General features: G+C 44.4%; 1 protein-coding gene across 3 annotated transcripts in view; it reads left to right on the top strand.

The window, feature by feature from the left end:
- Positions 1–22,464, top strand: part of IRF2 (interferon regulatory factor 2) — a 44,482-nt gene that overhangs the window by 3,331 nt on the left and 18,687 nt on the right. The window contains exons 2-6 of one of the 3 annotated variants that reach the window (XM_075421832.1): positions 9,682–9,760; positions 14,932–15,062; positions 16,017–16,124; positions 21,535–21,634; positions 22,243–22,419. In XM_075421832.1, coding sequence (XP_075277947.1) covers positions 15,057–15,062; positions 16,017–16,124; positions 21,535–21,634; positions 22,243–22,419 — 391 coding nt within the window. In that variant the 5' untranslated portion in view covers positions 9,682–9,760; positions 14,932–15,056. The remainder of the gene's footprint in view (positions 1–9,681; positions 9,761–14,931; positions 15,063–16,016; positions 16,125–21,534; positions 21,635–22,242; positions 22,420–22,464) is intronic. The other 2 variants (XM_075421831.1, XM_075421833.1) reach the window with 2 other exon arrangements.

Here is a 22,464-nt window from a genome sequence, read left to right as displayed (position 1 = left end):
GTATCTTCATAAAGCAAGCAAAAAAATGAAAACAAAGAAAGGGTAAGAGGCACCCAGAAGTGTAAAATACTTGCAGGTGGCATGTAATTCTTCAAAGGCACTATAGTGAAGACTCAGAGCGATTACGTGGCATCTGTCAGAAATGCCAAAAAAGCTGAGCAGGCTGACAAGCAAAGGAAAGCAGCTCAGCAGAAGTAAAAAGACATCTGTCGAAGTTACAGCTCTGTCCCCAAATGGGAAAGGTGCAAAAGAATGTAAAATCTGAAACACAATAAGGTAGGCCAAAGAGAGTCGTGGAACAAGTTGCTTAAAGGCATGAGAACAATTAGTAAATCCTCTTTGAAATGCATCAAAAGCAGGAAGCCTGCTGATAAGTGATCCATGTGTAGAAGGAGTGCCTGAGGAAGATAAAGTCATACCAGGAGAGTGAAACAAATTCTTTGAGCCTTGCTTTGCTGAGGAAGGGTTTAAGGAGATTCACTTACAGGAGGCTTTTTCTTTTTTTAAGGTGTGAGGATTTCTACCAAATTGAAGTGAGAGAGAGTATCGGAACGAACCGTTGAGAAGGATGAAGTAGAGGGCAGGAGGTGATACTTGTTGAAGAATTTTGAAGGAACTTAAAATACTAAATTGCTGATACGTTGCCTTTTGTGTGTAGCTTGTTGCCTTGGTGCTCCAGGAATAGAAGGTGACAAATGAGCTGTGGGTTTTTCAGGGTTTCTGGGGAGAGTGAGAACTCCAGGGTGGTCGTTTCTGTTTGCTTGTTTGTTTGCCAGGGATTAACGAGGGGGATTAGTGAACTGGTGTAAATACGATACATTGACAAAGGCTAGGCCTGACTTTTGTTGAGGAGGAGTTGTGTGTCTCGAGTCTTCTGAAGTTCTTTAAGGGCATTGCTGAGCTGTTGTTGAGGTCCAGTTGATACAGTCTTTCTTAAAGCAGGGCCAGTTTCAAAGTGGGATCAGATTGCTCGGGGTCGTATGGTCATGGTCAGTTCGCCCAATGAAAGGAGCTTGCCAGTTGTCCCGCCCAGAGCCTGCCCAGGGTCTGTGCCATTCAACGGGTGGAGGAAGGCATAGGTGGTGGTATGACAAGTTTTCTGGTTGTAGTAACTCATTTGGAGCATGAAAATCCCAAAGGCTGAAACCTCAGAAGACTGCGGAAGGATCTCATATTGAAAATCCAGATGTAAGTTTGCAACTGAAACTCAGTACAGACCAATGCAAGTGTCATGCACATGGAAGGGGATTCAGTCTTTTTGTACACAAGGATGAAGTTTGAACTGACTTCTGACTGAGGAAAAGATCATACAACACAGATAACCCTGTGGAAAAATAAGCACTGTGCACAGAAGTGGCTAAGAAAGGAGAGGACAGGTTAGGAATTATTAGGAAGGAGTAAAAAAAAAAAAAAGAAAGAAGAGCTGCTGTCATGCCGCTATGAATCCATGTTGCTCCCCTCTCCTGAATAGTGTTAGCAATTTTTGTTCCCCCATCTCAAAAAGGATGCGGTGAAAGTTGATGAGCTACAGCAAAGGGCATCAAAGACAATCAGGGATGTGAAAGAGTAAGTAGCTTGGAAAAGAAGTGACTGAAGAGGATGTGGGGATGTTCTTTAAAATCGTTAGTGCCATGAAGAGAATGAATAGGTGATAGTACAGATAAGATAAATGTGACCCAAATAAAACAGTTGGGAGGCAGCTGCAGAGCAACAGGAGGTGTTTGTCCTGCAATACATAAGTTGTGGTGCTCATGGCCACTGCATGTGTGTCGTTGGGAGTTTACGTGGGTTCACGAGTGATTAGGCGGTCTGTGGGAGAGAAACTTGCCATGCAGCTTGGCAGTCAGAACAGTTCAATATCAAATTCTGGGCACTGACTGCCCACAAAGAATTACTGCAGATGCTGATTGAGGATTTTTGCTAAAAACTGCAAATAGAAACCTTCTCCACAGAGAAGCGTAAGCAACGGTCTGTTTGCAGATAACATAGAGAAGCAAGACCGTGTGTTGCCCTTTGTTACATGAATCTTGTGGCATAAGGTTTTACGAAAGGTCCAGCAAAAAAATGTTTCTGTGGTGATCCTGTTTAATCTGTGCTCATTACCACTGGACTTGTTAACCTGGCACAAGTTACAGTCAGGTGAAGTGCATCCTGTATGCATTGAACATTGCACAGGAGTCATACCCCAGCAGAATTCCTCTGATGTTTGCAGGATTAGAGCCTTACATTTTTGGATCTTACATTGAAAGTAGGTAAGGAAGTAAAATTAATCTCATGTTACTCTTACTTATCTCTGCGACTCGTTTATAAAGATTGCTCTTTTGAAACTCAATTCTTCAAAGGCCTACAATGATTGTGATACTGAGGGCATAAACCATAAGGTAGTGTTTACAGAATTTTTATTGTAGCTTATGGTGCTGTAAACTTTGATTAGTGTTAAACATTTTCTGGTTTGTCCTTTGAGATCGTAAGTGCAAAGGCAAAACAACAAATAAGCAAGCCAAAAAGATTCTGGGTACAGTGAATGAGAGGAACAGATTTATGAAGTTACATATTCCTCATGTATGAATAATATTATGGAAAAAATCATTCAGTGTAATTAAATAATTTCCCCTTGTTTTTTTCAGAATTTTTGTTGGAACTGTATGAAGGTTCTTCCTTGTATTGACTATGCATGTACTCTTGGGTTAAGATTAGAATAAAATAGCTAGTAAGAAAAACTGGAATGCATGGTAACAGTTAAGAGTTTAATGTCTGCATATGTATATATATGCACACATACATGTCTACATGTATAAAAAATATGAAATCAGATGATTTATATGTAGCATAATTAATCCATTGTACAGCACACATTTCTTACTGATAGACTGTAAAACAGTTTTAAAACTGGCTCTTCCAGTTAGTGCCGGATGTGTTTTCAATTTCTTGGAAGTTGATGAAAAATTACTGGCTTTTTGCATGAGCCAGGGAGAAAAGAAGTGGTAAGCGGTAAAGTAATGTTTGGTTTCTTAATGTGTAATATACTACGAGCCTGGCTTTGTGTATACTGGAAGTCTTCTGACCCCTTTGTTTGCTTGGGGGCAGATTGCAACAAATGTGCAGCAGTCTCTAGTACAAGGCAGAAGTTTTTTCTTGTTGCAGCTTGGACACAGGCATCCAGGAGCAAATCCGCCTGCAAGTGGCACGTTGTTTCACCCAAGGTACAGAACTATGTGCTAACTGTAAATGATTTTAACATTCAGTTGTCGTTATATAGGGTACTAGCTCTCAAGATGAGCTCTAGTAATCATTTCCATATTCTTGCCACTTAAAGAGTAGAGCAGATTATGGTTTGATGGTTTTTCGTCTAACCTTTACAGGTATGGTTTGTAGCCCCCAGTATAGCTGATGTTAGGAATGGAGTTAAGCTGCGGCAAAAGCAAAAGTGTTTACATTTGTCCTTCAGTTTGAACTGCGTGTGACAGTGGATGTTGTCTTAACCATTTCCTGTTCACTGTAAAATTATTTTAAGTGATTTTTAATTTAAAGACTTGCATGCTTAACATCGAAATAGCGCAAAAGAAGGAAGTGTTGCTTACAGTTCGTTTAAAGAAAGTGTGAAAGCGTGGTAAAGTTCTGCTTTTTCTTGCATACGGAGGGGTATATGTGACTTGAGGGGCTTGATGAGTGCACAGAGGGCAGTCGGTCCTGTAATGTTCCTATTGGTATTGGACATTGCTCAACAGCCTTACAGGCGAACCTCTTTCAGCTTTATCGAAGCAAGATAATGCCTTAATTCTGTAATAAGTTTGAGCCGCAGTAAGTTTACGTCTTTATGTGCGTTTCATGCCTACACATAACATGCATTTGGTGCGTGATGTGGGCTTTTGTGCATTTGGTACACTGGCTGCTCTTCTAAGGTGTTCCACTGAATCGTGTCAATGTGCTTTATATACTGCTGGGAGGTGAAGCCAGTGGAAGATACTAAGCTACTGAACTTAATCGGATGTGGCATATAAATTTGTAAAATCAAACACCCCCTACCCCCAAACCCATTCCAAAATTGTGACAGCATCTTACAAAGTTTATCTAAAATAAAAATAATTCCACAGTAGGAAAAAAGGCGGGGTGGGAGACTGATGTTTTTAAATTACTGAATGCTTTCCTGCAGGATCTGAAATCCCAGCAGTGTTACGTGAAAAAGATGAAAGCAAAACTTGAGGATAAAATTGAAACTAGATATAAACAAAAGTGAAACCGACTCCATTGCTTTTTGTTTCCCAGTTGGCAAAAATGAAAGAATAAACAGAGCAAAGAAGCATGAGAGCTGAGCTTGAAAAATTATTTATTTTTTATGATTTGTTTTACCTGCTGCTAAATTTGACTTCGGCATGACAGTACTCCTTTAGCAGGCTGCACAGTAGGGAGGAGGAGTTGCTCTCCCTGGTTTATCTGGGTACCACTCTTCCCACCCAGTGTTCTGGGCGACGGCCCTGAAGTGCGGGAAGTGACGTCCTCTTCAGTCACGGAAGTGACGGTTTGAAATGCTGTGGCAAACACATACAGAAAGTGGAGTGGAGGTGATGACATCCAGTATGGTGAAAGCGAGTCGTTCAGCTGATGGGTGCGCTTGAAGTTTGTTCGTGTTGAGATGAGAATTGCTAATAGGATCAGGTATCAAATATGTGGTGGGCTCTTTTTTGCTCCCCCCACCTTTGGGGTTGTCTGCTTAGATCTGGGTCAGATGAACAGTAACCAAAAGATGTTATCTGATGTCAGCTTTGCTGATGACATGAAATGACTGCGAATGGTTTCGCTCTGTTTCCGCAGATCGTCAGCAGCTAGAAGGTCCTTTTCCACCTTGAGAACTAGCCGGTGAATTAGTCAAAAGATGGCCAAGCACTGGGTGACTGTGCACGCTCCTGGGCTGTATTGACCAAAATGGTGGTTGGGTGTTGAGGAGAAGCTTGGACCGTCGTTGCTCTGCTGAAGCTGTGCTAGAGTGAAATGAAAGACCTTCGTTCCAGAGGTCTATCCTCACACGTTTGCAAACATTGCATTCGAGCATATCGGAACTAAATTCTTTGGATGCTGAAACTGTTCTGGAGATTTGAAATTGCTGAGGGAAGCTGACGAAGACTGGCTTTGTTCAGTTTAATAATATTTATCTGGCTTAGATGAGAAATGAAGATGAGTTCAGTGGTCTCACTCTAGCTCAGCAGTATTTTAGGAATCTTCCGAGATAGAAATAGCTGCTGCAGATCAGAAATTGAGGCTGTCTCGTTGCTGTTGGTCTGTGGTCAACACAAAAACTTTAAATTAAGAGCACATTTTGTAACCAATCCTATTAACTATTCATATCTCAACATGAGAATGAGTTAAGAAGTTGCTGTATGTCCTGTGGCAGTGGAAGGAGTAGCATTTTTATAAAAAGGAGAATGACATCATACCGTTTCAGCAAGCGTCAGTATTAAGCATTTAATACTTAGCACTCTCCAAGCGCGAGCCTTTAAAGTGTAGGCACAAAAGAAAGACATTTCTCTTTTAAATTCTCCAGTGTCAAGCAATATCTCTGTAATAACTAATTCGATTTATTTTTTGTGCTCAACACATCTGCTTCTTTCATGGTGCTATTTTTGTAACCATAAATAAGTGCATGTGACAGACATGTTTCCAGCTCACAGTGTGGATGATTCAGAGGATCCCAGCCCCCAAGTCTGTGCCTGCTGTGGTCTGCCTGTAAAGCAAACATCTAAGTAAGCGGGAGAGTGCTTTTCACAAACCCAAAATAACATACAATTTTCTTCAGTACCTTCTCTTGCAAGTAAAGGAGAACCTGCTTTCTTGAAAGGGGGGGTTTTGGTGCTCACTGCGAGGTGAAGCAGAGGTGGTTTATGTCTTTTGGTCTCGGTTCTGGGTGCTGCGCTAGCGATTAGAAGTTCGGGTAGCAGAAGTGTAGGTGTGGGTTAGCTATTAACTTCAGTGGCAGAAACTGCCCTTGCCCAGACAATAAAACGAAAGCTTTAAGCAAATATTAAATCGCACTTTAGTGTAGTGTGCAAATAGTTTTTGCTGTGTGTTGCAGAACAGTATGTTATACAAACAAAGGTAGCTGTGAGAAACAAGCCCAGTCCGAGCGAGGTGGATTACATCAGGTGCAGGTCATGGCCGGTGAATGTGAAAACTCTTCCTTGAACACATTTCTCTGTGTTAGCTATCTGGAATAATTTTTATGCCTCTCTGAGCACTTCTAAAATGTCATTGTCTTCTGTGCAGTCCTGCCTGAGCCTCACAAGCCACCAGTATGGGAACACTGACATTAAGGACTTCTATTTTATGGTAGCTGCTTTTCTTATATATAGCACCCTGTAAAGTACTGCCCCTAGGAGAATGCTAGACAGGACACGGAGATGAAGTCTGCCCGGGCTTTAATAAGTGTTTTTACAGTTTAAGATCCTCGTCTTGCAGATACTTGCGTGTGTGGTTTTCCACTGCTTTTGGAGGGACACATGTAGGGAATGTGTTGTGCTTGTTAGACTTTTTAGGGGTGTCTCCTGTAAATCTAGACACAGCACTTAAAAGTACCTTGGTCTAACAGAGCCATGGAGAGACTTAAAAAAATGCTGTTGCATCAGTATGGTAAAAGAAGTGATTCTTGATAATTGTTTGAACCTTAATAGCCTTCTAGTTTTCACCAGGCTGGAAAATTCTTTACAGATCAGGTGTCAAATGCTGAGTTTTCATGACAGCTTTCAAGAACGCACAGGGGTTGACTTCCGTGGATACCGACTGACACAGCTAAGCAGCAGCTATTACGTGTGGCTATGCAGGAGCGGAGTCGTGTGTGAGCACTTAATTCTGGAATAAAATTGATTTGTTGGATAACTGCTCCCCAACGCAGGGAATTCTTCCCTGACAACCATGCCAGCATTTTTCTTGTTGTAAACAAGCCCTTCCCAAACTTGTCAGAGTGAAGTACAGCTCTACGACTGGAAAGTCACCACCATCTCTCTTCTAGGTGGCTTTTGGGGGAAAAATAGTTAGACGTCCCAGATACTGAAGACAAGTCTTGAGCAATCATCAGCCTTAAAGCCTAAGAAGGAAATAAATCAGGTAGAATTTATGGCTACATTGAAGACTGCTGGAGGAGGTGACAGGGGAAGAGTTTTCTGTAATCACATGCTGTTGACTGTCACTTGCGTTCTCGTCCTGATGCCACCCAGAATCTGGCATCTCCGTCTTCCCTCCAGGCAGGACCTGGGAAACAAATGCAAGTAACCCCCAGCAAACAAAGTATTCCTTTAAAGCTGAAAGTAAAGCAATCGTTTTGTGTCGTCATCAGATTTTGCAGACATTCATGTGTGTGCAGATGATTGTCGTGGTGGGGACGCTGCGGAGATGATCTTTAACATTCTTTTTGCTGGAAGCCTCGGCCAAGTTCCCAGCTGATGTAAGTCACTGCGAGGCCAGAGAAGTGAATGAGCTCAGCCGCAGACATCGTGTCATTCAAGTGTCATGATCAGGTTCAGCACAGGAGCCAGTGCAAGGGAAATTTTATTGTAGGTACTGAGAAGTTGAAGTGTTGTTTCATTACAGCTAAGTCCAGAAGCGAAAAAACAGCCTTCTGGTTCTGTTGTATTAAAATAGGATGGCTTTTCTTCAGTGCACTACTTGTCTGCAGATCTGAGGGTTACCTTGAATGATGCCTGAGATCACTGCAAAATAACAACTCATGTCTTTGCTGCTGAGGGAGAATAAGCTTTGCATAGAAACCAAAGGAAAGAGTCTGTTTTGATGTGTAATGTCTGAATCCCAGCCAGGGCATGTTAACACCCTTTGGGTGGAACAGAAATGCTATAGGGCTGATGAAACACACTCTATATACGGTATGAGCTCCCATTGTACCTTTTCCTGGGCATGTTTGTCATGCGGTCTGTAACGCTGGTTTCAATACACGTTTGAGGTATTTGCTGCCTTTGTTTTATCTGGGCTTTGTATTTTTATTTTTTTTTTTTTAGGAAACATTGGGTTGATTGGGGTGGGTTTTGGCCTCTGTCCCTTGAGGACGCAAGGGCTTTTCTTCCTTCTGCCTTTGTGTGTCTTTCTTGAGTACAGGGGCACAAGAGGAGGGCGTGCTGAACACTTCCCTCTTCCTCCATCTACCTTGCAGCTCCCTGCAGCCCGAGGTGGGCACAACTTGGCCCCTACCAAGCAGGGCCTTGGGCAATTGTGTAGCTGTGGCTGGCTTGAACCTGTCGCTCAGCAGCCTGGCATGCCAGGTGTTTCAGCAGCCCACAGAGCTTTCACCTTAACAGCCATGGTCCTGTTGTAGCCCTGCCACGTTTGGTTTAGGAGCCTGGGGAAGCAGGTGAAGTATCGCTTGTTGGTTGCTGCACAGGGTCTTCCTAATGGCCAGGTCGGGTCTCACACCGATCTGCCCAGGACCTGCGCCCTTCCACCCTGCCTGCTCTCCAGGTCTTGGCTTTCCAGCCTGTCTTGATGGAGTTTCCTCCTTCCCGCAGGCACCTGAGCAGATAAGATCCCCCCTTTTCTGCCCGCGGTGAGTTATTTTTCTTGGTGATGGACAGGAAGGATATAGCATGCTCATGGCGTCTTTGCTGCCGCCACCAAAGTGTTAGGGAAGAGCAAGAAAAATACTGCTGTTGCTACATGGTGTAGCAAGCGTTACAGCCAGCACAGGAGCTGGGTCTGCGGAGCGGTCGGCCATGGACATGCTGTAAGGGAGCGCAAGGCAAGAGGTGCTTGGTGGTAAGCAAATCCGCCGGCAGAGTCGTGATGTTTCCCCCGTCCCGCTCTGTTCAACGGGGCATCACTGACAGAGCGTTCGTAGGCAGTGAAAGAGGCCCCATTACATGCGATGAAACGATCAGAGAGGGCAGGTTTTGCTGTCTAGCTGTCCGTGCATCCAGAAAGTCTCTTACAGGTTTTTGTTTTCTTTCTTTGTATCTGTTTTGCGACGCCGAGAGCTGCAGTATTTTATTTTGAACCCTTAACCCTTGCACTCTCTGCAGTGCCCGCTTTTCCTCATTTACTAATCCTACTTTAATTACGTGTTTTGCTGTTAGTTCAAAAAAAGATACGGGTATTTGCATAATGTGGGGTTATCGGGAAGAAGGCCTGTTCGTTCTGTTTCCGCAGCGTTGGTGGTGAGATTCTCCTTCTCCTCGAGGCAGATGGGAAGCGCACCGGGCAGAGGTCTGTCTCCACGCACGCGCTGCGGGCAGGGGGGTTTCGGGTGCCTGAGGTGGGAGCAGCTGAGTAAAGTGCAGTTCAGTTGTCTGAGTTTCAGTGTCAATCTCACATTTCTGAAATACTTCTGAGCAGGTGAGGCTAACAGGTTTTCTTACCCAGGAAAAGTCTCTATCCCTCCGATGAGTCTGACTTCCAAGCAGGGCTTTGCTCGGAGTACGTACAGTTAAGCACATACTTACCTTTGAAAGGGGCATCCACAGCGGAATAGTTGAGAAAGGTGGTCCTAAATGCAAAATTCTATACGAAGGCAGAGCCCAAGCTGTGACCAAGGGACAGAATTTTGCTCCAAGCACTGTTCCTTAAAACAAGATCGTGTTTCCTTGTATCCTGAAACAGTCTTGGCACGGGGACAAATACAGAACCCAGTTCTCTGAATGCTAAAATTAGCGTATGGTCTCATTTCAGCCTATCTGTTTGGTCACACAGGGTGATTGATGCTTTTCTGAACTGCAGCAGCGTTAGCAAACAAAGAGAATACTTAAAAAGATTATCAACAAAGCACAAGGTAACTTTTTTTTTTTTTAAATACTGTCAGTTCTGTATTTGCAGAGAAAAGAGAAATAGATACTGTGCAATATTTTGCACATGTCCTCTGGGGAGCAGATGTTTTTTCACAGCTCTGGGGAAAGGCTGTGACCTCCTTCACAAATGCACCTCGACGTGTCTTATCCCATCTTACATTCTCACAACCGTTAATAATGTATCCATATACTGGCAAATCTTTCAGCTGGGTGCTTTGTGATGGGGAAGGAAGAATTGCTTTTTCAGATTTTTTTTTTTTTTACTTCCATAGAAATATTAAAAAAAAAAAAATCCGTAGGCGTAAAGGAGCTTGTGTTTTGGGGATAACCTTTGTGCCTTTTCAGTTATCTGCCACTGTCGGAGGGAGCGAAACTGAAGGGAAGAGAACATCTCGTACTGCTCAGATTTAATGCCTGCCGTGCCGTTGCTTTCACTTTCTGTCTGCAGCTGCCCTAATTCTAGTGAAGAGCTCCCCATGCTCAGAGGTTACACTTTCTGTATGACAGGAGTGTTACCTCTGTCGGGGAAACAAATAAAAGTTAGACTTACTGGAATGTTTTAGCAGAGTAGGGAGGACTACAAGCTCTTTATTGAACATTATGGAGTGAAAATATTTATATGTATATATAGATTGCAACCATCACATATTTTCTAATGTCTCTTTAAAGATGAATAGCTCTTGAAAATAGCTAATATTTTTCTAATATCTCTTAAAAAAATCAATGAGTGCTGTGAGTTTCCTTCTGAAGAGTCTTGCATAAATAATCTCAGAAAAATACATCTTGCAAAGAAGTACAGAGCTGAAATTTGGTGTGGTTTACTGTGTCGTAAGGATACTGTGGTGACAGCTACCTGCTCAGTGCCCTTTGTGTGACTGCTTCTAAAAATGTTGCTATACCCATGCTTCCTTCTCTTACACCATTACGACTCATCTTTTAGCCGTGTCTATGTTGGGAATCACACAACCACAGAATGGTCAGGGATGGAAGGGACCTCTGTGGGTCATCTAGTCCAACCCCCCTGCCAAAGCAGGGTCACCCAGAGCAGGCTGCACAGGACCGCGTCCAGGCGGGTCTTGCTGGTGTGATTTCCTCACAGAAAGCTCATTTTCAAGTGCAGTCTGCAGGAGCGGTGTTACTGACTGGCCTCCTCCCGGTCTCCATGTTCCTAACTGGGTTACGCTGGCCCCGGGTTCAGCAGATCCTGCGCTGTCTGACCTCCGCAGAACTCTTCCTCCGAGTCACGTCTGTGGGATTAGGACAGTTTATGGTTTGTCAGTGGGTAGCCTCCACCATGTTTCTGCCTTATCTAGTGGCATAAAAAAAAAAGGCTGAACTGACTGCAGGACTGGCATGAATAGCGCAGTAAATAAAGCTTCGAAGAAGGTCACAATAATCCCTCAATAAACTGTGGCGTCAGCTCATCTGTGGGCCGTGCTTCTTGTGTGGGGCTTGGCTCCTCAAGGCTGTGGAGTTGGGGTTACTGTCTTGCACGCTCGGCACTTGTTTGGGAATAATTGAGTTGATGTCTTAACGTCTGTCGATACATTTAAGCTCCCACCACTGAAAAGGCAGCCGCCCCTCACTACGGACGGCCCCCTTTAAGAAGGAGGCGGGTGATAAAAATGGAGTGAGAAAAGGGAAATGATATTTATGGAACTACCAGCCTTAATACATTTGTAGGATGTATGGTTAAAAACTGGTTCTTGAAGATGGGCTGTCTTGTTAAGAATGGCAAGGGTTCATAAAATGAATTTCTGGCAGGTAGCCCTACTTCCTTGTCTAAATGAGCTCCTCTTTTCTTGTCGGGCAGAAAAATGCTTTCTTAGGTCCCATCTGCATTGGAATCGTAGAATGGTTTGGGTTGGGAGGGACGTTAAAGGTCATCTGGTTCCAACCCCCCTGCCATGAGCAGGGACATCTTCCACCAGAGCAGGTTGCTCAGAGCTCCATCCAGCCTGGCCTTGAACACTGCCAGGGAGGGGGCAGCCACAGCTTCTCTGGGCAAACTGTTCCAGTAATTAGCAGCTGACTGTGTTTCTTGGCAGTTAGTCTTGCCTTCCCCCACCATGGGACACTGATAAACCAGAAGAGAAAACAAATGGGAATTATTTTCAACACAATGCTGGAAACCTTGATTTCAACGTGGGTCTCTGGGAGTGTTAAGTATTTTCCCGTGCTCTCCCCGAAGAGATGCTGGGGGTCAGCACTGCCCAAGTTTGAAGCTGTGGTCTAAAAGCAGCTTCGTTAGCTTTGGATTAAGGGGTTCCTCCCCGTCCTTCCTAGCTGCTCCTTCCCACTCCCGTGCCAGAGAGCCCTCCTCTTTCCACTGTGCTCACGCGTGTCTTTGAGCAGGGTGGGAGCTGTGGTCTGGGTTCAAACAGACAGAAAAGGCTTTATGGAAAGAGGTGTTGCTTGTGAGCCTGCGAAGTTCCCTGGCCTTGTTAACAAAGCTGCCTGTGCAAAGGGTAGCGTTAGCATGCAACAGAACTGGGGTGGGACCGAGGGTGGGGGTGATGGAGTGCGAGGTGCTCCTTTGCTGCTGGTGGAGCTGGAGCTGCAGCCCCAGCCGGCTCGGCTCCTTTCCCCTGGCCATCCACATCCATCATCTCTCCAAGGTGGAGGAAGATGATGCCAAGTGACTCACGGCAGTCACTAAGCCATTTTTCTCCCGGTTAACCCGAGTGTGAAGGTTCAGGCTGGCAAAGGTAACCAGGCTTCTGGAGAGGTTTGCTTAGGCCAGCAGATGGGTACCCACGGCTCAGGAGCTCACGGTGGTGGGAACTGGATCACTTGGCAGCTCTGAAATACTGGTAGGAGTCCACTTGTCCCAATGCAAAAAGTACAGACACCTGCGCGTAGCTGCTTCTACGTGTAAATCCGCAGAGGAAGCGCGACGTTAACGTTGACCAGGAATGGGAGATAGCATAGATCCTCCCGATTTTACAGCCTGCCTCAGATTAGAAATGTTGATGTTCTGTTCTCCTTAAAAGGATCGACTGTCTGCTTTTTCATTTCTGCTGGGTAAACACGGGAGAGGCTGGAGCGAGGGAACGTGGCGACTTGGCGTGCCTGCTGCTTTGTACGGCTCACCTTAGTTTCTGGCTTTGTGGGTCTGTTTTATAATTAATGTATTCTGACACTGGTTTGATGTTGGGTGATGGCCTCTGAAACTTTGTATGCCTTTGCTGCCTATTTTGGAGAATTTCAAAGGTTTTTACAAACTTGAGTGACGCTTAATGGCAGCATGTGATTACTCACTGATGAATAGACTTCAGGTTCTCCCACCTGGAGCCACTGGAGTAAGACTCCTAGGTGCACCCATTAACCCTGCTTAGGGACAGACAGAGGCTACTTTTAAGGCACTGCAGAAGTTGGTATTTCTTTCTGTAGAAACAAATCATGCAGTTAACAGTTCTGGAGGGGAGATGTAGCACCTGCATTTCCTATAGGCAGTTGCTCGGTAGAGCTGACTTGGCATTTTCATCACAAGGATGTTGTTGACGTGCAGCTGGCAAAAAACCACATTACATTTTAGCACCATTGTGGTCAGTGCTGTCCTGAGGCAGAGAGGTCTGGGGGTGTCTTCTGAAGACATCCAGCTTTATTTTCAGTGGCACGTGCTCTTAGAGGAGCACGGGGTGTGTTCTGATGAGCAGAAGTGTGCTGTGCTTGCCCCTCTGTGAAAGACGTTCCTGCAGAAGATGCCCACTGCTCCCTCCAGCTGGACATCGTTGCATGTTATTTTTAGCTGGGTTTGGTTTTGCTTTCAGATAAACAGATCTTGGGTGCCACTCCTCTCTTCTCTGAAGCCAAACCTCTTTTCTGATTACCTTGGTTTAATTTGCCTTGGTGTGGGTGATGGATGTGAAGGTGTGTGCTGACAGCTGCAGGTGCTAATCCCAGAGGAGTGCCAAAAAGGAGACCAGCACTGCAGCGTCTGCGGGGGAGCAGATGGGGAAGCCCCTGGGGACGTGGGAGGGAAGAGACAACTGGCTCAACCGTGCTGTTTTGGGCAAGACCCGGCTTCCTTATAGTAGCGATGTTGGCAGCTTTCTCCTCTCCTGAAATGCGTTGCTTTTACACAAAGGCAGCTTCTGTTTCCTTAGTGTTGCCTGTCCCAGGTGGGATTCGTTGCTGCTGCCTTCAAGATGACTTTTCTGCCTTCTGCCTAATTTGTTCATTCAGATGGGCTTGCAATTTGTCTTAGGGGCTTATTGCTCAGAACACAAGACGAGTCACACTGCTAAATGGAAGCACTCATATATTGAATGCTAAAAGCAATGCACCGTGTTTCCAGGAATTGTCTCAAAGTGCATGCGTACTTAAAGATGCCTTACAAAGAAATGCATCGAAGACGATTGTTGCATCTACTTGTTTCTTCCTTGACAGATGAATAAAAATTTGCCCACGTTTTGAGTACGCTGCCATTTGCGTTTTTCAGCTTTGACCCGGTGTGCGGTAGGGGAAGGTGGTACAGATCCCCCATACACGCCCTGCAACCTGGATGAGGATCCTTGGTGCCAAGCGGAGGGGGCTGCAATGGTGCTGCCGGCTGCTCGCCACCATCCCGGGGGCCAAAAAAGCTGCACCCACGTCGCCCTCATCCAGAAAACAGCTTCCCTCTTGCACAGAGAGGGCATTTGCACAGGGGCTTGGCTGCTCTCGGGTTCTGGGGTTGGCTGTGGTCTCATGTCTGACGCGAACCTGAAAGGGAGCTGAGCAGTTGCAACCATTTTCTAAACCCTTGCAGGAATTCACAGTCACTGGAAAAGGCTGCGGCTGAAGCACTAGTGACCAGCTCCACACAGTAGTAAATAAAATACCAATATGTTTGCTAAGAGATTAGTGTGAGCACGGCTGCTGATAAATTCTCTGAACACATCAAAGAGCCTTATTGTTGCAGTCAGGTTTTAATTCCTTATTAGTTTCAGGAAATACATGTCCTCAGAGCAATGAGAGGAAACTTTGAACGTTTTTCTTCCTCTTGTGCTGGGTGTGGGCATGGTACTGCTCAATTGTTACTCTATCTGATGCCTGTACTCCCATAGGAAGCAAGAACAAATCCATTTACATTTGTGTCGTTGCTGTGTGCTTTCAAATAAGTGGTCTACTCATTTTTTTCTTGGTGGTGTTTTTTTTTTTTTTTTTTAAGATCAAAGGTGACAAGAACAGTGGAGCAGAGAAGTTAAGAATGGTGCAGAGAACACAGATGTGAAGAACAAAGGAGAGAGGAAGGAGCTGAGCCCGGTGAAGAGGGGGAGAGAAGAAGCAGCCTAAATGCAAGTACTTGAACATGGAAATGATGGGTTGGAGGCTGCTTAGCAGGAGTTTAATGCGGTGCTTTAATCTGCATCTAGTGCTAGTTGGTGCTTTCAGAGTGGTGCCTGAGATAGGTTAATGTTTTTAAAATTTTCTGCCTTGGGTTCGAGACTTTGGACTCTTACGTCAATAATTTACAGCTCTAAACAGGGAAGTGGCATCAGGGTCACGTGTGTGTGTGTGAGAGAGAGAGAGAAAAAACCAAGCCAGTTTGAGTCTTAATAATATAACGTGGCGTGGTGTAGCTGAGGGGGCTGTAAAGCACTCACTTCCTAGCTAAGCAGCACCGAAATGTAAAATAGCAGCTAAAAAAATCAGCGACTGGGTTTATCAGAGAAATCTGGAGGGAGGGGATCAAACTGCTCAGCCAGAACCAAAGTGATGTGATAAATTGCTGTGATGTAAAATGTATTTTTCATAATTTTAGTCAAGTTTATGAGATGGAAGCAGCCATTTGAAAGCACTCTCACTAGCAGGTGCATCATTTTAGCTAGTACAGTGGTGCCTCCTGCATGTAAATTTTTTTGGTTAAATTTTTTTTACTTGGCAAAAAAAGCTCTTGTGCAAATGTAGGTACGTGGGCCAAAAAGAGGTCTCTTCAGGAGCATGATTGTTTTTCTTTGCAGCCTCTGGTGTCCCGCCTATGTCAGCAGATAAGCTTTTGCCAGTATGATGTGTCTTCTTCAGGTGAAGGTTTTCTTAATCCAGGTGTACCAGAAGAGTGTTTTCTGCCCTAGAGAGGGCTTTGTCATCTCAGTTGCTCTTAGGGGAGGCTACCGCACGGGTCCGGAGTCGCTATTACATTTATAACTGTTTGACGCCTGTAAAGCTTTACCAAGTCTGTACTGCGCAGCGATGAGGGAGCTGCCTGGGAGTTCTGCCTGGAAAACAAGTAACCCTGTCCCTTGGTCCCTGCAGCTGCTTCCCGGGTGGGTGACAATGCCTGTCGAAAGGATGCGGATGCGCCCCTGGCTGGAAGAGCAAATCAACTCTAACACGATACCGGGGCTGAAATGGCTAAATAAGGTAAGGGGGGGGGGGGGGTGCATGTGCACGCGGGCGTACGTGTGCTGAAGAGGGACTTTATAGCAGTCCCTGAGATTCGGATAGGCAAATCAGCTCATTCCTGGTTTTGAAAGGGGTGACATGGGGAGGAAGGGCAAAGCTGAATGCTTCCTGCTGAACCTGTTCCTCTGGCCTCGCCTGCCAGATCTGAGGCGCCCTGCTTTGGCCTGGTGGATTTGTGGCTCCTTTGAAAGCATTTTCCAACTCTTTGTTGTTGGAGTGAGCGTTTCTGGAGACTCCGCTAGGTTTTTTTTTAAGCTGGGAACAGATTGCTCACCAAATAGCGTCAGAGGGATGTGAAGAAAACGCTCTCCGGAGGTGGAAGGCTGTATTCTGTGTTAGACTGTGGGTTGAAGCAATGATATCGTCTTTCAAACTTGTGTGGCTTCTCTCATATTTCCCAACCTGGGAGAAAACAGGATAACTTTTCCCCTGCCAGACCCAAACCTAATAATCCTGGTCCTGAGCTCTTACTGAGAGCTCTAGACACCTTTAGAGCACAAGCGTGGGCTCCAAAATGTCAGTGCCTACTGTGTTGGTTTTTTTTTAATTGGCTCAATAAAACCAAGGAGTGTGTTCGAGACTTTGAACAGTCATAAACCCTGGAAATACCGCATGCGTTCAGCGGGATGCCAGAGAGTACTTCACCACACTGAAAAACATGAAGCAGTTTTGCCTACAGAGGCCACTTTATTGTCAAAATGGGTGGAAATACACAAAACTGGGTGCAGAAACATAGGATCTGCCACTCTGGTTAAGACACTAACCCAGTTAGTCTGGTATCCTCCCTATAGTAGTAGTCGTGGTGCTCAGGTGTTCATTTTCAGAACTGAAGAATGGCAATTGAGATTACTGCTTTTCATTTTAGCTTTCAAAGCTAGAAATGCTCATGCCTATAAAATTATCAGGAGCCCTTTGAATTTCAGCTGTGATTTTTTTTTCTCAGGAACTTCCTGCATCAGTGACTCTCGCATACTGTGGCTGGGTAAATAAATATTGCTTTATCCGTTCCCCAGTTAGCTGCCCTCTGAATTTGAGTAGGTCCTTGTTCTTGTGTGATGGGGTCATAGCTGAAGAGGAGGAAGAGACTAGTTTGTTGTCTTTGTAATTTGAGTCCCACATTCAGGTCTGTACGGATTCTTCTCCTTGAGTGTCTCTACGTCAGCGTCAGGTCTCTCCTGCTGATGGTTCATCTCTGCAGTCCTTTGCTGGGCCTTCCTGAAGTAATTTCTCTGCCCTTAGTAGGGCACAGAATTTCAGATGTGAGCATGTTACTCTTAAATATAGTGTTGTCATCTGTAGGTTTTGTTCATGTAACCTTCTTCGATATAGCCCAGGAACATACTTGCCTCCTTTGCTCTGCAGTGTGAAAATGCTGCCACTGTGCTAAGGGCTTCATTCTTCCCAGTTCAGCCCACCAGCCCGCAAAGGCAGTTTGCAAGGCTTGTCATGTTGGGTAATGTTTGCAGCCCTCTGATCGTGGTGTTACAGCGGTTGCTGCCTTGTGCTTCTGGCGTAAACTGCATGCAAGAGTTGGCAGGAGATTTTGTCCTTAGTTAGCGTATTGTATATCGACCAAGGCTTGTCTCACAAAGAAAGTATTCCGAAGTGAATTTTTTCTTTTCCTAAAAGAAAACCCTGGCTCCTACCAGAAGGAAGATACCAGGCTAAGTGGCCTGCCTTACGGTTTATTAAACTCTGATTCCCCACTTCTGCCCTCTGATCTGGCATCATTCTGGGTTGCCTTTGTTGTGCTCAACAAGCTAATTGCAATTCTGAGCATTTCTGTTTAAAAATGTTTAAACGTTCCTTCCAACAATGAATCGTTAAACCAAAAATATTTCTGTTTCTACTGTAAATCCTGACCATAAACAAAGCCATCCATGGGATCAGTGATACAGTGTCATGTGTATCACAGCCCATTTTGTACACACAGAACTGACTCTGGAGGCTGTAGGATTTCAGGATTTGTATATTTTAGTCAGTTTGGCAAAGGAAATACCACGGTACAGAAAAGAAGGGGGTCAGATTAGCAAGAATGGCACTTGTGTGTGTGCACAGCTTTTAAGGAAGTCAGATTTAAATACTAAGGAAACGAGTACCATTCTGGGTTTGTTATTGGCTGTCTTTTCTTGGGGATTTTTTCCGGACTGAGGAGGGAATTGAACTTCGCTTCGTTAAAAATGACAAATCGGGTAGAGCTGACTTACATAATTCCTTCCCCTGCTGTCAGTTGATGGCATTATACCTCTTGCTTTGTTTTGTCCTCCAGAACAGACCCCTCTCTATAGGGCTTAAAAAATAAACACGTGTGTACCTCCCTGGTGAGTGTGTTATGCTGCTGAATGGCATGAAGGAAGAAGGGATTTTCTTCACCTTCCCAGACAGACAAAATTGGGAGATATGAAGGAAATTACGTAGTTCAGTACAGGGCAGAGGTGATGTGAGGAGGGGTATAATGGGAGGCCAGTGTCCCTCATGGATCTGGAAAAGGAAATTGGAGTGGAAACATTCAGATTAGCTGTAACAGGAGTTGAGAGGCAACCTGGATGCTTGGAGTATTACCCTACAGACGGATGCTGCAATTTAAAATTTGTCCGATGACTTTCTAGCTAATATGTGATCTCATGCTCTTTCACCTGCTTGGAGCATTTTGCAATGCTAGGGTTGCAAGCGTTCAATACTATTTCCTTCTTCCTGCCTGTTCCTAAGAATGTGACACCTTTTCCCTTTTGATGTCACCACTGGAGTTGGTAGCAATTCCTGTTACGCTGCAGAAGTTTTGTGGGTTGTGCTTTTGACTTTAGCTGAGGTTAATTTTTGAATAGAAACGCAAGACTCCTACACAGATGTCCCATGGTGGAGTGCTGTACCAGACAGCACATGGTTTTCCAAGTCTAAGAGAAAGCACTGTTGAGCCTTTTCCTATTAAGGTCATTATTAGGAAGCATTGACCGAAGAAGGATGTAGATAAATGTTTGATAATGTGTGAAAAAAAAAATTAGTATTTAAATAGAAAGCCTCTAGGTAAACTAGAGCAGAACACGCAACCACATGGGATGGCTGCAATCACCGGTCTTGTGGGATTTCAGAGAAGATTAGGTATTTGATAGTTGATGAACAAATCTGTAGTTTCCATATAGGTATGTAAAATTATATATGTGCTGTAAAGTTATAATCTACGAGGAATCTATGATTTTTTTATTTATATTATAATTTGCTGTAAGTCCATGTGCTTCAAGACATCTGGGATTGGGAAGAACTTTCTGTAATGGGCAGAAACACTGTAATGAACGCTTAGACTGCTGTTGAGAGTGTCCTTGCACCTTCCTTTGAAGCAGTGAGTGTGGTTGATGATGACAGGATGCTACGTCTGGAGTCTTGTTCGTTCTGCTGGTTCCTGTAGAACAATTTGAATTACTGTGCCAAATACGAAATCCATGGTGTAACCTCCATAGCATTGTGCAGCATTGTTTGAATGTCTCCTTGTCACCAAGTGTGAGAAGCCTTCTTAATCTGGTCAATTCTTAAAAGTTCTTGTTGATAGAAATTGTGGAATTTCTATGGAAGTATGATTTTTTTCTTTTTCCATACTCATTATAGTCTATGGTGGAGTAAAGGTAAGGAAGCTTATTCTAGCTGTGATGAATACAGTAGTGCTGTGGACCACGAGACAGTGGGGTTGGGGCTTTCTTTAGAGGAATTTTACTTGGAGAAAGAGGAGAGCATCTCTGTAGGATGATTTAACTGTATAGAGGGAGAAGAGTAAGGAGGCAAAAGGCACAGAAGAGAAACGATGGGAGCAGATTAAGAGGAAGAATAAGAGTGTGAAGGCTTGAAAGGATATGAGGAACGTGTTAAATCTGTACTTTCACCAAATTAAAGAAAAGGTGAAGCCAAGCAAGAAGGGAAGAATGCAATTCTGAAAAGGTGAATGTAAATGAGAGAAAGGATGGAAGAGAAGAGTTGGAAGGACAACACAAAACGCAGGCTCAAAAAAGAAGGGGTCACATGGAAAGGAAGGGAAATAAACCTAACCTTGACATTAGTGAAATATTAACCAGACAGACAAGGAAGAAAAGTGATTGTTGGAGGAAGGGAAAAGGGCAAAGGGTTCATCTCACCTGACCGCAGACCTCTACAATGCAGTTGTTTAAACGAGAGCTACCTGTCTAGAGTTGTTTGTAGCCAATGGAGAGAAACAGGGTTTTCTGAGGTGCAGTTCAGTTGATGCAGCTCAGGTGGCTACCTCAGGATGGGGTGCATTTTGCCCTGGAAGTGCTTTGCTCTTCACAGACTGAGAAGTGGATCTAAACCCGTAGTGGCAGTGTTCATAGTGCAAGGTGTCTGCGTGTGAAGCCAGATAAGAAGTATCCCCCCACCAATAGGGGAGAAAAAACAAGTGTTGCGGAACAGACTGCTTTTATATGGCTTTGCAGAAACAAGCGGGAAGAGTTCTGAAGTAGCTCTGTGGGTCAGCACACAGGAATGCGTTCCCATGTTGTATGACATAAAAGCACATCTGACCCAGCATCCGTCTGGCCCAGTATCCTGCGTGCTAAATGCTTGTGGAAGGAGTATAGGAAACAGGCTGCTCAAGCGCTGAAGGCCGTTGGGCTCCCAGAGCTGGAGCTGCATCCCAAAACTCATCTTCCATGAGTTTTTCTGATGCCTTTGGGAATCAGTTTATACTTCCACCACATAGGGCATGCCCTGGTTTAACTACATGATCTGTGTTAAAAAAAAAAAAAAAAAAAAAAGCCTTTCTTTGGATTGCTTTAAATGCAATTCCCTTTGGCCTAGAGTTTCTAAACTCAAATAGGTTCAACTATCTTTGATGCTACCCCTTCACATGGGTGTCCTGTATATTTTATCCCCGCTGGAGAGAAGTCTGCAATTGATGTATGTCTGTTTGCTTGGTGTATAAATTTGAGAGATCCCTTTCCTTCACCATGCTAGTATTTTACTGGCTGAATTAGAAATCGCTTGAATTTACTCTGTTCTTATGGTTGTTTAATTTCGTATCTAATTTTTCTAATCATAGAAGTGTCTGTGCTGCCAAAACTAGCCTTCATTTGAATGTTTAGAAATGAGCAGCACTGCATGTTTTATCCATGTGTCAGCTTGGAAAGCTGCCAGGCTCACATCCGTGAAGGGGCATCTGACTATTTCATACACTTAAGGCTGTATTCTGCTTTCGGTGACGCCAGTGGATATTTTCCTATTGAGTTCAGTGACAGCAGCACTGGGTTAGAGGGAAGCAAAACACTTGCAGATGCTGGAACTGTGCTTTTAGATAAGTGACTTGAAGTCATCAGAAGATCCCTCAAGTCAATCAGTGTTGGCATTTCCTGTTTGTTTTCCCTTGCAGGAGAAGAAGATTTTTCAGATTCCTTGGATGCATGCCGCGAGACACGGGTGGGATGTTGAAAAAGATGCTCCCTTATTTAGAAACTGGGCAATTCACACAGGTATTGGAACTCTCTGCAGGACAGATTTTCACATTGTTTTCCCTTTTAAAGTTACATTTTCCTTCTTTCTTGTCTTTGCTTTTACTAACACAGAGAGTGAATTTAAGTTGCTAGATTTGTGGGAGGCCAAGTGCTTTTTTCAAGGCCTGCGATACTCTCCAGCTTTATTGAAGCGCCAGAACTCATTTACATTGCGGAGCACAGTAAAACTTAATAGATTTAAACGTTAACAAGATTGGGTTCAAAATTGTTGGGAGTAGAGCATGCTCAGCACTTTGTAGACTTGGGCCATTAGGCATTTTATGCCTTTCTATGGATTTGAGCCAGACATAATAAAGATAAATGCTGTGCAAGCTTTTCCGCATTGTTGTGGAGTCACATCTGATCTGCAGTGCCCTGGGTCTTTCTTGAGCAGAAACTGTTCATCATGTGTTCTAGAAATGTGCATGGCAATGAGATCACAACGCTCTCTTGCAACCTCAGCTATTGTTAGAATGCTTGTCATGGGAACCAAAGACTGATACCTTGAAGTTAACCCACGCTGTTATTAATTCGCCTTAGGTTTTCAACTGCACATCGTGTGTGCCTAACTTTCTTTTCTTACTTAGGAAAATACCAGTCAGGAGTAGATAAACCCGATCCAAAGACATGGAAGGCAAACTTCCGTTGTGCTATGAACTCTCTGCCTGACATAGAAGAAGTGAAGGACAAAAGTATAAAGAAAGGAAACAATGCCTTCAGGGTGTACCGGATGCTGCCGTTATCTGAAAGACCTTCCAAAAAAGGTAGAGGGGAGAGCTTGTCAACATGAAAATGGTGTTGGGGGCATT

The sequence above is a fragment of the Opisthocomus hoazin genome, chromosome 5 (genome assembly GCF_030867145.1).
Source record: "Opisthocomus hoazin isolate bOpiHoa1 chromosome 5, bOpiHoa1.hap1, whole genome shotgun sequence".
NCBI classification, from domain to species: Eukaryota; Metazoa; Chordata; class Aves; order Opisthocomiformes; family Opisthocomidae; genus Opisthocomus; species Opisthocomus hoazin.
This window is presented reverse-complemented; position numbering and strand designations above follow the sequence as displayed.